At 40.9% G+C, this 13717-nt stretch overlaps 1 protein-coding gene across 5 annotated transcripts in view; it reads left to right on the top strand.

Moving 5' to 3' along the window:
- Positions 1–13717, top strand: part of RNF144B (ring finger protein 144B) — a 124985-nt gene that overhangs the window by 86365 nt on the left and 24903 nt on the right. For all 5 annotated transcript variants that reach the window (XM_067537592.1, XM_067537593.1, XM_067537596.1 and 2 more), the window contains one exon: positions 11606–11666. In XM_067537592.1, the coding sequence (XP_067393693.1) occupies positions 11606–11666 (61 nt within the window). The remainder of the gene's footprint in view (positions 1–11605; positions 11667–13717) is intronic.

Raw genomic sequence — 13717 nt, 5'->3', positions numbered from 1 at the left:
AATATTGTCCCTTTATGCCATTCTGTCTGTGTAAAGTGGTCAGAAATAGCCCCCTGGTTAAATGGCCTGCTTGGCTGCTGTAGAAATGATGTAAGGCTCCTAGACTGGTCCTGCTCCCAACCGATGGCACAAGAGATGTGTTGGTAGTGTGGCTGGAGTGTGCTACACTGCAGCAATTCTCTGCTTCCAAGAGGCCACGGGAAACAGAGTGTCAGGGAGAGCAGCCCCAAGGCTGTTCTTGCTTACAGGGTGGAACGTGCAGGACGGCCCAGAATAAAGGGAGTGTAAAGGTGGCAAAAAGCTTTAAATCACCTTTGCCCACACCCTCCCCACCCTGCCTCACTTGCAGGAATGGAATAAATGAGATTTAAGTCCTGAATTTTCTTCCTCTGAATTGCACAAAAGCAAATACTTGTTTATTATCCTGTGGGCATCCTACAGCCTTGGATGCACGGATGGCACAGCTGCGCTCACTAAAACTCAGTTCAAACATGGTCACTGCCAGTGGAGTTCTGTCGTGGATTCCCCGGTGAATGTGACCTGTTTGGGTCTTTGTTCATAGTGTTTGCACTGGACAATAACCAAGTTAGTGAACCCTGCTACTTAAGCTAAGTCATTTTGACAATTGTGTTTTAAATGTGGTTATTTTATAATGTTGATGAGGCATTAAAGTGAAACTTCACTCCACTCATTGTGAAATGTCCTCATTCTCCAGTAAGCAGGGTCTGCTATGCTGGACATCTTGGCGTGCAAAAACTATGATTTAGTGCGAGAATGGCAGTGGCATATTCAGAGTGAGCAAAGGAAGCAGACGAGGATGCTTGGAGCTATGGGGACTACTGGGCAATGCAAACAAGAGCCAACTCTCTGGTGTTGCTTCCCTGAAGAGGGAGGTGTGAGGAGGAGCCTGCACTTGGTGGATGAGAGAAAAGGAGTTGTGCTCTGTGTTCCTCCCCAGTTGAGGAGTGAAAAAAAGTCCCAGGTGTTGTTGCTCTCCTATAGCTTATCCTCACTCCTATAAGAAATGAGGATGAGCCAACCTAGTTCTGTGACTGGCCTCTCCTAGTAGCTGACTGAAGAGGGTATCCCAGGGCTGCTTCCCTCTCCTCTGAAAAGCCAGCATGTGCCTATTGTAATAGGAGCATGCTGTAAGGCCCCAATTCAAAGTACTTAAGCACATGGTTAAGTCCCAAGTACATTCTTAGATTAAGCATGTGTTTAAGTGCTTTGCTGAACTGGGGCCTGAGAACCATATCTGGGGTTCTTACAGCATGTGGGCATATGCTGGAGTTTTTCTTCACCTTCCACAATAGCTGGGAGCAGCCAATCAGCATCTGCTTCTTCTCCTCCTTTCCTCTGCTTTGTGGGCCTTCTCTCACATTGGGAAGTAGGCAACCAGCCTTAAATAGAAAAGTATGTTTGCTTTAAAGTTGTATCAAAAACACTTAACAAATGTTACAAAGAGTTTTACTCTATTAAGCTATGTTTGTGGAGCTACAGAAAGCTTTATTCTAAAGACTTATTTCCCATTAGCTAAGCAAGAGGACGCTCAGGGCATGCATTAATGGCCATTAACTTATTCCTCGGGTGCTCTGTGGGGCTAAAGGCTGAGTGACTAAACAACCCAAGAAGTGCATTAATGATCCATGAATGAAAAAAGGTTCTGAAACTCCCTGGTGGCATTGCTAATAGAAAATGAACCTTTTGCATTTTAAACGTCTGTTAAAATGAAAAGTTTTGTGGGTTTCATTGACTATAACTTTCTGCTATGAAAAATAGTTCACAACAGATTGGTTTTACTATTTCTTCCTTTCTCCTGTTTTCTTTAGTGGAATTTTATTTCTGTTTCTCTTTCTCGTCTACAGTGACTGTACCACTTAACTATTTTTTTATTTTTTAAAACGTTCATTCGGATCATATATAATGCTTTTTTTCCCAAACTGCACGCTCTGTATTTAAATAGATGACACTAAAAGTGCAATGTACAAACAAGAATATTGAAGGTGTTTGGCATGGAAATATTATTCAAACATCGCACATGATTCAATACAGGATCTAAAATGCAAGCTCCCATTTCAGGCAGAAAAATGTTAACAATCATGAATTCACAAAGTGGAATAGTCTAGATATTTGATGTCCAACTTTTGCGTTGAAAGACTCAACCATGACATAACTTCATTACATGAGACCATCTGACTCAGTTGGTCACACCCTTCTGCCATTTGCTGGACTATACCTTAATACGATTTATTTCTCATTTGAGTCTATGCTTCAGTAAAAGACAAATGAAAACAAAAAACATTTTTATTTTATTGAATAGTGGAATAGCCGTTGTCTAAACCAGGAAAAAGGATTTAAAACAAATCATGTTACTGGACATTTGAAACACCATTTAATACCTAATTTAGGTACCAGTTTAACCTCACAACCATCTAACATGGTTTTAAATGCATTAAACTGTGTCTACACTAGAGGCTAAATGAGATTTCTAGTTATGTTACCTAACTAAACCTCCCCTCCACCCCCGGTTTTTATTCTAGCCTAGACCACGGTCATGGGATGAATTTAGGGCTGAATCCAAAGCCAACTGAAATGTTGATGGGAGTCCTTCCATTGAGTTTTGGATTTCAGTGGCTTTGGATGAAGTCCTGAATGCTCATGAAACAGAAGGACTCCATAAAACAGGCTATAACTTGGCATGGTGCAAGTTCGTGTTATGAAAACACCCCTCTGTTAAGGTATTTATCTTTTTGGTGTGCAGCATTTCTATTTTTCCACTCCATAGTCTATTTTGTTTTCAGTGTAAATAAGACACCAGTTTTGTATTTCAGTAAAACTCTCCAGGGTGTGTATCAGTGTATTTTTAGATGCATTTACAGCCTTAATCTTTGTTCTGAGCTGCATACACCCTGTTGTGTCTATGTTGTTTTTTTCTGTTCTGGCAAAAGCCAAAAGTTGTTTTCCAGTAAAGCTTTAAACAATGTTGCATTATTTGTTGCTCCCTTGTTGTCTCACACTGGCTTAAGAAACAAATGAAAATAGAAACTCGTCTTTTTTTTTAGAAACACAGCTGAACATTTCAGGTATGTTTGGGTAGAATGCACTGCTTGTTCCCAACTTGTGAAAGGTGTTGGGACTTAGACATGGGGTGAACTGAAGCTCATTGTGAAGACATCAGGGAAGAGAAGTTTTCCTACAGGAAGGAGGTGCATCTCTGAGGATTCATTACAGGCCCATCTCCAACCCTTCTGACCAAAATCCTTATTTCTTCTCAGACATAGCATCCGCTATTGCTCCAAATCTGGAAATTCACCCACTAATCTTCAGTATTAAATGGTTTCCAAAGGGCTAGCATCGTGTTCACATTTAATTGATACACTGCCAAAAGTATTCAAGTTTCCAAGAGAAGGATTCTTATTCATTCCACCTAAGTAGCATTGGAAGTTTGCAGTTTATAGAAAGGATAGCAAGCACTGTTTTGCTGATGGGTCAGGAATACTACATTCAAAAAGGAGTGGAAATGAACAACTTTTCTAGATAAATACTTATCTTGATACTTAATACTTTAAAATACTTAAAAAGAATACTTACAAAAGATTGTTCAAAAGTTTTGCCTGTTTATCACACAAGAAGGCCATTGGCAGCTTTGAATCACAGGCAACAGAACCCAAAGGACAAGCCTGATGGCTGTTTAAGTATGTCGTTATTCTACAGTCTGTAAGCAGGATGTTTGCAATTTGAAATGTTACTTTTAGGCAGCTTTCTTCCTGCTCTCATTGATATAAAGGTGGTTGTAGCAATGGTGGTGGAATTGGTGCTCTGGAAAAAACAACTATAACTTTAGCCAATTAACCAGTTTTTACCCAGACATTCAGTGTTACTAGTCTTTAACAAGTATATAAATATTTGACCATATTTTGTCATAAGGTATGTCCTAGGTAGAACTGTGCTGGAACAGGAGTTTTCATCCATGACAAATGTTGAGATATTGACTTGGAAACTTGAAATATTCTGCAAAACGACATTTTAAAATGTTTTTGGTTTTTGGTTGATTGGAACATTCTGATTCAATAAAATGGAAATACTTCATTCTTACTTTCTTTAAAAAGCTTTGAAATGAAAAATTGATATGTTCAGTTTTGACCTTATTGAAAGATCAATTGACCCCTTTTTTAAAAGTTCTTTTTCTAAATGAAATTTCATGAAATCCACACATTCTCTCAGAAAGTTTTGATTTTGATGAAATGGCATTTTCTGACAGAAAAGAGAAATGTTCTTTTGGAACATTTTCTACCAGCTCTAGTCCTAGGTCCAATCCTGGGCATTGTATTAAGGCCACAGCAGCTTGTAGTGTAGCCATTTTAAAAGCATATATAGATGAAAAAGCAATATTTGATGAAGGAAGGGTCTGTTTCAAAATAAACAAACATTTTAAAAAGCAAACCAGTTATTTCCTCAAACCAAAACATTTTGTTCTTTAAGAACCAATTTCGAAAACGACTTGGATTCATAAGTGTTAGAGATTGAAAGTGTGTTATCCAATTCTTCTCTCTGCTGACATAGAATGGCCATACAGGGTGGCCTTGTCTATGTTGGGGTTTTGCACTGAAATACACCAGTGACTAAACTGCATTAGTGCACACCTGTGGTGTAAACAGGATAAGTCACAGCTTGCATTTGTGCAGCTTACTCTGGTTTCAAACAGTGGTAAACATTGATGGTGCAGATCACAGCTTGCACTGATGACCAGAAGCAGAGCAAACCCCAATTGCAGGCAAGGCCTATATTTTCTAGTGTAGTATTTTTCAACCTTTTAAGTAGCAAGTACCCCCTAACTTCTGAAAATTTGAATAAGTACCTCAACACTCAATTTTCCACTCTGAGAAATAATCTTTTTCCCCTTTACCACTGGACGACTGTATTTCTCGTAAAGCAGGAGAGTTCTGAGTTCTGTGTGGCTGTGGCAGATCACAAAACCCCATGATGTTTCTCCCCTCCTTCCTCCTCCCCTTCCTCTATATAGGAGCAAAGGTCAACGCCAGCCAATCACTGTGGCCTGATGGTGGGGTCAGGTGCTGTTCTCCTCACACAGGCGGGAACTTGGGAGGTATGAGCAGGCACAAGTGGCCCACCAGAGCGGATAGCAGCGCTCCCCATGGCCTAGGGGGTATGGGCCTGGGCCAAATCACACTGTGTGGGCCCCTTTTAAGATTTTTATACTGGTAAAATCTGTGGCTGTCAGAGTTGTGAAATTGACAAGTAAGCCTGTTGGTAGAGCCTGGCTCCAGGACTGGGCAAGCTGCTGAGCTCTCCACCTGGCTTTCTGGGCACTGGACTTTGAGCCAGGGAGGGGAGCTGCCACCTGGGCAAATTGCAGGCAGCTGCTGCCTGGCTGCCACCCCGGGAGGTGGGCGACTGCCACCTGCTCCGAGCTGGGGCAGAGGAGGCTTCCGCGCAGGCTGGGAGCCGGGGATGTGGGCAGACAGCTGCTGCCCATCTTCAAGCCAGGGCACATGAGGCTGTCTCTTGGCTCGGGGCATGGGTGGCAGCCACCCAGCTGCAAGCCTAGCTCACAGGGTGCAAGAGGCTGTTGCCAGGCTCCCACCTGGGAGTTGGGACCAGGCAGGACGCAGGAGGCTGCCGCCCAGATTCCCAAAAAGCCAGCAGCTCCCACCCAAACCAGAGGCTGGTGCTCTGTGTCCCAAGAAGCCAGCAGCTGCCACCCAACTTCCCAGGATTGGGGTAGCTGCCATCCACCTCCCAGTTAGGAGGTGGGACCGGGCGGGAAGCCAGCAGCTGCCACCTTCCTCCCCCAGAAGCTGGTGACTGTTGCCTGACTTCTGACTTCTCCAGAAGTCGACAGTTGCAGCCCGCCTCCCTTCACTGGGTTTTTTGCTGCGTACCCCCTGCCCGTGTCTTGCATACCACAGGTTGAGAAACTATGTTATAGTGCACCAGCTCTCCAACTAAAGTGGCTGGGGGACTGCCCGTCCTCCCCGTCCTGACAACCTTCTCTTCCATTTGTGATCATGTAGCATCCCTCTGCCAACTACAGCAATCACTGATGTTGAAAAGTAATGTTAGGAAAGTACTTACAATAGCGTTAGCTGTCTTTTAATGCAGTTTGGCAGCTGGAAACAAGGAGGAGAGCCAGCATCATGTGACAAGCTAGCTCTGCACAGACTGTCCGTGAGTGGTCAACTGGCCACCATTAGTCCACAGTGTACAGTGTGAGACCCTCTGTTCATGATTTGTCTGTTACTTCTGATTCCTATATAGTATGACGTTTGTAGAACTTGGTATCTGCAGGCCTCATGCATGTATCATTAAATCTGTAAGTGTCCTGTTTTCACTCTGGACATTTAACTATAAATCTGGCCTGAATCTCCTCTCATTCACACCAGTTTTGCACTGCCGTCACTCCATTGATTTCAGTAGAATTATTTCTGACTTACACGATTGACACCAGTATAACTAAGAGCTGACTCAAGCCCATCATCTATCTTCATATAAAGAGATGCAGGGATGGGCTGAATGATTTTTAATAATATTGGCCCAAATCTTAAAGTTCTTACTGACTTTATATTAGTCTTTATCTGGGCAAAAACCCTAGTAGAATGCCCTTAAAAAGAGTTAATTATTTTCTTTAATGTTAAGTTGGAAATTGGTTTGTCATTCACCAGAAGTGAAAGAAGGTGGGGAACTAATGCCACCAGATCTTAGTTTTCCAGTATCCAAATTATTTTTTTTTCTTTTTTGTCATCCACTGTGGCTTTTAATAAACCCAAAGGGATCAAGGCCTGTTTTAAATGAGCGAGCCCATTTAATGGAGAAGATGAATATTTAAGATGAAACTAGCGTACACAGTATCTGGTGGGGAAAGGAGTGAGGTTAGTTTCAGGCACTGGGGAGATTGAAACTTCCCCCTGCCCCTCAAAACCTAACCCAAGCTAAAGCTGTTTGGTCTTGACTTACAAAAGTGTTTCCTATAGCTGGGGTGTCAATAACGTTCTGCCATAGAAGACAGATTGCGGAGGAGAGCCCTGAGACAAAGATGCCTCTTTCTTTTAACACCCTTTCGACACCCCCTGAGGTCAGGTGATCATGGCAATGGGCATGACTTTTCCCTTTTGAGCCAAAGTGCTCAAAAGCGCTTAGGCCAATCCATTGTTCCTGTATGTATGCCTCTGTGGGGTGTGTACCTTCAGATTTCTGCTTGTCTGCATCTGTTCAAGCCATGTGACACACATTTGGGGATATGACATAGCAGAATTTCATATCTGTATATATGTATGACATTGCAGGAAACCTGCTACCATAATAATGTTCAGTAAGTCATGAGCATTCCAAAAACACCTTACATGACATACTTTGCATCAGACGATACATAGTTACACTGTAAGGGTGAACATGAATGATACACAAATCACACCATAAGAGTGTACCTGAGGTACAGCGTGTCACAGGAAATATAACTGACATGTAAGGGAGCAGTTAAAGTGAGCCTGAAAAAATGCCAGGATAGGAGGAGATGAACATTTCATCTCACAATGATCCCATCTTGTGCTTGTCGTCCTTGCTTTATTAAATGGAACTGAGATTAAAAACTCCTTGAATCAAGGACTATGCCACTTTTATTTCCCTATGAAGTGCTATGGGCTGAATAAATAATAATTATAATTCACAGCACTAGCAGCTACGACACCAGAAATGATGATATTTCTTAAAAGAATCTATTTGAGTGTTTCTTAAAGATACCTGGAAACCTGGGGAAATTGTGGGACAGATCCTTGTTCCTGTTTTGCCAGCTTTGTGCTCTGGTGGTGCAAAGGAGCCAGAAACTTGGTGGATCTGTCCAAGTGAGGATTCCCATGGGATGCGGGAATTGGCCCTATGCCACCCACTTTCCAGGGCAGTCCCTGGAGATGGGGAATGTGGTGGAGTGCTCCTGCAATCCCCAGTTGCTAGAAAGGCCCATTGGACTACAGACAGCTGGATGTAATTAAGCTATCTGAAGGGCTGGCACTAACCAGCCCCTGGGTCAGGGACTCATGAAGTAGATCTAAAGACACCTTTACTACTCCCCTGCCCTTTAAATGTATCTTAGTCACTATTGAGGATCTAGCTCTGTTTGCATAATTCAGTAGGATTATGTTTTTGGTTTCAAAATAAACAGTGATTTTTTTCTTATGTATGGAAATTTCCAAGGATCAATATGCAGAATTTTAAAAAATATTGTATTTCTATATCAGATTGCACTGTACAAACACTGAGTGTCACAAGACTCCTGAGAAAATAACATCTCCATTTTAAAGATGGTGAAACTGGTAGAGGTTACATGAGTTGTCCAAGATGTGAATGAGCCAATTACAGAGCTGGAAATGGAACTCAGGACTTCTGACTCCTTAACCCATAGTCTAGCTACAAAATATCTCTCTCTCCCTCTCTCCTAACACAGGGTGTGAGTCAAAACACATTGAAACCAGTAGGATCAGGTCCACATAGCAGTTTTTCCTCTGAATTTATAAAGACATTTCTTGTACTTTGTATTTTCTATAGGCTGAACCTTTTAACTATAGTATCTATTAAAGTCTTAACACATTTTGCTTTTCAGAGTTAGGAATTCTTTTTCAAAAGAGCAAATATTTATGTATTACATGCAAGGAGTAAAGTCTACATTGAACTTTAGCCCATTGTGCACTCCACGGTATATTCATTAACTTTAAGTAGAGCTATGTAAACAACCTTTTTGGTTCAGAGGTTCTTGTGAACAGGGGGCAGCTGGTCTTTAAGGCTAGTAGGGCTAATCCTCTGAAATATTGCCACCCATATCAGTTATACTTTAGATACTGGGTAGTATAGCTCATGAAGTACCATCCGCTGCCACCAAGGGACTCCTGGTGGGGCTAATGCTGGACTATGTTGCTACTGGTGTCTCCTAGACCTGCAACCTGGGAAATCCCTGATTCCGTGCTTTCTCCCTGTGCAGTCTATTTGCTGCAGGATTACAGGCCTGTATGGGGCTATTTCCTGTTAACTCCATCAAAGCAGAATATGGAGTTCCCTGAATACACTCCTTGAAGCTATCAGCTGTCCCAGCTTCCTCTGCTTCTACTTCTCCAGGACCAGCAATAGGATTCATGAGCCTAGTGATGGTAGATATGGGGCGTGGAGGGGAAGGGTTAGCCTTAGTTCTTTAGCTCAGGCTGTAGCAGTTCATGTCTTCTCTACCTCACAGGGGTGTTTTGAGGACAAATACATTAAAAGACAGTGAGCTGCTCAGATACCATGGTAATGAGGGTCATGTTAGTACCTAAGATCTGAAGGATTCTAAGCCTGGAGGTGGGTTTTCAAAGTCCTGAAGGGTTTGTGTGTATAGGAATGTGTGCTAGTGGAAATTGTGAGCTGGGAAGAAGACATTTTAGAGCTGAGGGGAGGTGGTGCTGAGCTGTGGAGAGGTTGGGTAGGAAGAAGAGGGGCTGACTAGATGGAAGTGAGGAAGGCTGCAGTTGTGTGTGCACTTATTTAAACAGTCAGCTCTCAGCTTTGGTGTAACTCTGCTCCCACTGAAATCAGTGATAAAATTCAGATTGATTTCAATGGGAGCAGCATTAGGCCAATGTTGAACGCATTTGAAAATCCCACCCTCAATAAAATTGCACTCTCAGGAAACGATTTTGTCAAAAATCTTCAGTGCTAGAGTAGTAAAGACCATGCTTAGGAATCACCGATTAATGCATTAGTGATGCCACATATTTTAAAATATCTCTTCATGCCTGAATGACTAGAGAAGGGCAGCTGGACTAACACTTACTTTCTCCAAACTCTGCCTTGAAATCTGAACAATCATGAGGAATACGAGGAATACTGAAATTGCACCTTTCTTCTGCTTATTTATAACTTTTCACTGTTTGGCTTCATTCTTTATTGATATTCCCCAACTACATTTTTTTTTTAGTTTGTGCTGGTTATTATTGTGTTCTGAAGAATGTTGCAGCTAATTTTTAATGAACAGATGAAAAATGTCTCTGGAAGCTCATATTTCTCTGGAGAGCTGTCAGAGAAAAGAGGTTTGTCTCCTGAAAAGATAGTATAAAATAATTTCTGTTCAATTATTCTCTGAATTAGAAAGAAAAAAATACTTTGAATCCTAAAACTGTCACTGACTAAGCTAAAACTGTATCTTGTAAAAACTTGCTAATGTTTCTAAGACTGCTATCAAATCCTTTGATTTCCTCAGTTATAAATCTTTTAAGCACCTTTAAAACACTTAAATCCTGATGTCACTGGCATTATTTTTTGTATAACATGGGTTAGATCAAATAAGTGATCCAAACATCTGCCTTTGAAATGCCATTTTATATTCCAGACTGACTGAATCACATCTTTAATAAAATGACAGTTATTATGTACGAATGAACACATTCTTGGTTCCTTCCCAGTGGCGAAAATAATCTACATTACAAGCAGGATAACTTGTATTGTATTTTTGTCTGTATTGTATTGCTTTTCACACTGGTGCAACACAGGGCAAGCCAACCAAGAGTTCTGCTTCAGTGAGGACAGGGAGGGCTCACTGCTAGATTCCTGGGGCCTAATGCTGTAGGGCCTCATGTGAAGTACATAAAACCCTCAACTTCCCCTGAAGTTATTCATTTGTATCAGTGGGAGTTGAGGCACCTCCTAACGTAATAGGAAAAATTAGGGAAGCTGGGCTTATTCTGAGGAGAAAAGAGAAGACACTGAGGTAGCCTAATAGCATTTTCAGAATTATTGGAGACCCTTTACAGTAGTGATATTGTTTAAATACAGGTGATGGGTTCAAAATCTAAGAGCCAGAGGGCCATATCTTCAGTTGGTATAAATCAATGTAACTTCATTGACTCAAATGAACCATGCTGATTTACACCAGTTGAGGATCTGGCTAATTATTTTAAAAATTAGTCTGACTGAATATTTTATAGGGGTTAATAATGGAGGATACAGCCCTTCACCTCCAGGTCACGAGTTCAAATTCAGCCACGGATAGACATGCCAGCTAATGTCTTTTAGGTTGCTTATATGAAATGAGTTTGGTAACTTCATTCCAGTTTCCAGTGGACAAGGGTGCACATCACAAAATCCAGCAACATTGTTGTCATCAATCTTAGCCAAAAGGCCAAGAAATGGAGACTGAACTCCCCTCTCGGTACCCTAAAGGTGACTTCTGTCACCAAGATTGAAGGACATTGGCAGAGGGAAGCTTCCAGTGTTGATGTACTTCTGTACATAAATAAAACAATGGGTAATCTGTCAGCTTTCATTAATAATAAATCCACATGAAATAAATTAAGAAGCTAGAAGTAAATAAAGCACCCATGAAGAACTGTTTCATGTGAAGGGTAATAAACATATGGACTAAGTTACTAGGAGGTGTGACCTGAAATAGAGGTGGTCCAGAGTTACCCAGACTTACATCTGGAGAAGAAAGGGTTTGAGGAAAATGGTGGAGGGAGAACCAGAAAAAGAAGGTGGGTTGAGATCAGACTCATAGGAGCAGGCATATGGGGCTGGCTGGCTTTTTCTTTTCCTAACATTTCTTCTATTCTTATGTTTCTCATTTCAGATTGCCTGTTTGGTACCTGTTGATCAGTTTCAGTTATACCAGCGACTGAAATTTGAACGAGGTGTGAAATGTTTATTTTATATTTATCTTATCATGGCTTAAAATATGGGGTGAGGGGGGTTCTACTGAATACCAGAAGGCACTATCTGTGGGGGGAAGAAAGCCTTCATTCTGACATAGTTTAACTAAGGATTAGGCTGGATTCTACTCCCACTCAAGTCAGTAACAAAACACCCATGGACTTCAACAGGAGCAGGACCAACAGGGCAAATTTTTTGATTAAGCTTATTAGTCAAAATATTTGAACTCGTGCCTAGGGCTGGATTATCTTTCTTACAGAGTCTCTCATTCTGGGTCCCTGGGACAGTGAGGGGGCATCCACGATAGAATGGGTGCAGCAGAGCTGCGTTGCAATGGGCCAGGTGGCATTTGCATTAGGATAAGACGCCAGGGGCTGATGTTGTATGGAGGCATGGAGTGTCCACGTGGCTGTCCCTGGCCCTCCACCTAGGCGACCTGCAATGCTTGGCTTTTACATGTGGGGCAAACCCAGTTTGCATGATAAGACAATAGCGGGGAGTTTGGGAGATCTCCGCAATGGAGCCCTCACAAAGATTTTATCCCCTGGTTTTTACCAAGTGAGAGGATCTGGCTCATTATTATTGACAAGAGCCTTGTCATAAAGAAGCCTATGACATTAAGAACATAACAATGGCCATACTGGGTGAGACCCATGGTCCATCTAGCCCAGTATCTTGTCTGCTTCAGAGGGAATGAACAAAACAGTGCAATTGCCAAGTGATCCATCTCCTGTCATCCAGTCCCAGCTTTGGCAGTCGGAGGTTTAGAGACACCCAGAGCTGAGAGGCTAATAGTCATTGATTGACCTATCCTCCATGAAGTTATCTAATTCTTTTTGAACCTAGTTATAGTTTTGCTGTCAATTAATCATAGTTAACGCAAGCAATTAATGCAAAATGAATTAAAAGTCACGATTAATCAGTTTGAATCACACTGTTAATCAATAATTGAATACCAATTTAAATATATTATAAATATTTTTAATGTTTTTCTACATTTTAAAATATATTGATTTCAATTACAACACAGAATACAAAGTGTACAGTGCTCACTTTATATTATTTTTTATTACAAATATGTGTACTGTAAAAAAGATAAACAAAAGAAATAGTATTTTTCAATTAACCTCAAACAAGTAACGTAGCGCAATCCCTTGATTGTGAAAGTGCAACTTACAAATGTAGAATTTTTTTTCCCACATAACTGCACTCAAAAACAAAACAATGGATTTGTAGGCTCTAAAGTTTTACAGTCAGCCCTACTTCTTCAGCCAATTGCTAAGACAAATAAGTTTGTTTACTTTTATGGGAGATAATGCTTCCTGCTTCTTACTTACGTCACCTGAAACTGAGAACAGGCATTCGCATGGCACTGTTGTAGCCAATGTTGCAAGGTATTTACATGCTAGATATGCTAAACATTTGTATGCCCCTTCATGCTTCGACTTGTAGATTTTTAAAATCTTTTTTACAGTGCAAATATTTATAATTAAAAAATATATATATATATATAAAGTGAGCACTGCACACTTCTGTATTCTGTGTTGCAATTGAAATCAATATATTTGAAAATATAGAAAACATCCAAAAATATTTATAATACATTTAAATTGGTATTATATTATTGTTTAACAGTATGATTAAAACTGCGATAAATCACGACTATTTTTTAAAATCTTGTGATTAATTGCGATTATTTTTGTTTAAATTGTTTGACAGCCTTAGTTTTGGCCTGACAACAACTTCTACAGGCTGACTATGCATTGTGTGAAGTACTTCCTTATGTTTGTTTTAAACCTGCTGCCTATTAGTTTAATCAGTTTCATCGGGAGACATATGGCTTTTGTGCTATGTGAAGGGGTAAATAACACTTCTTTATTTGCTTCCTCCATATATTTCATGATTTTATAGACCACTATAATATCCCCCCCTCAGTCGTCTCTTTTCTAAGATGAACGGTTCCAACCTTTTTAATCTCTTCCTGTACAGAAGCTGTTCCACATCCCGAATCATTTTTGTTGCCCTTCTCTGT

The sequence above is a fragment of the Emydura macquarii genome, unplaced genomic scaffold (assembly GCF_026122565.2).
Source record: "Emydura macquarii macquarii isolate MOO-44397 ecotype Brisbane River unplaced genomic scaffold, CSIRO-AGI_Emac_v2 contig_431, whole genome shotgun sequence".
Classification (NCBI taxonomy): domain Eukaryota; kingdom Metazoa; phylum Chordata; order Testudines; family Chelidae; genus Emydura; species Emydura macquarii.
Note: the sequence above shows the minus strand (reverse complement) of the source record. Positions and strands in the feature narration are given on the sequence as shown.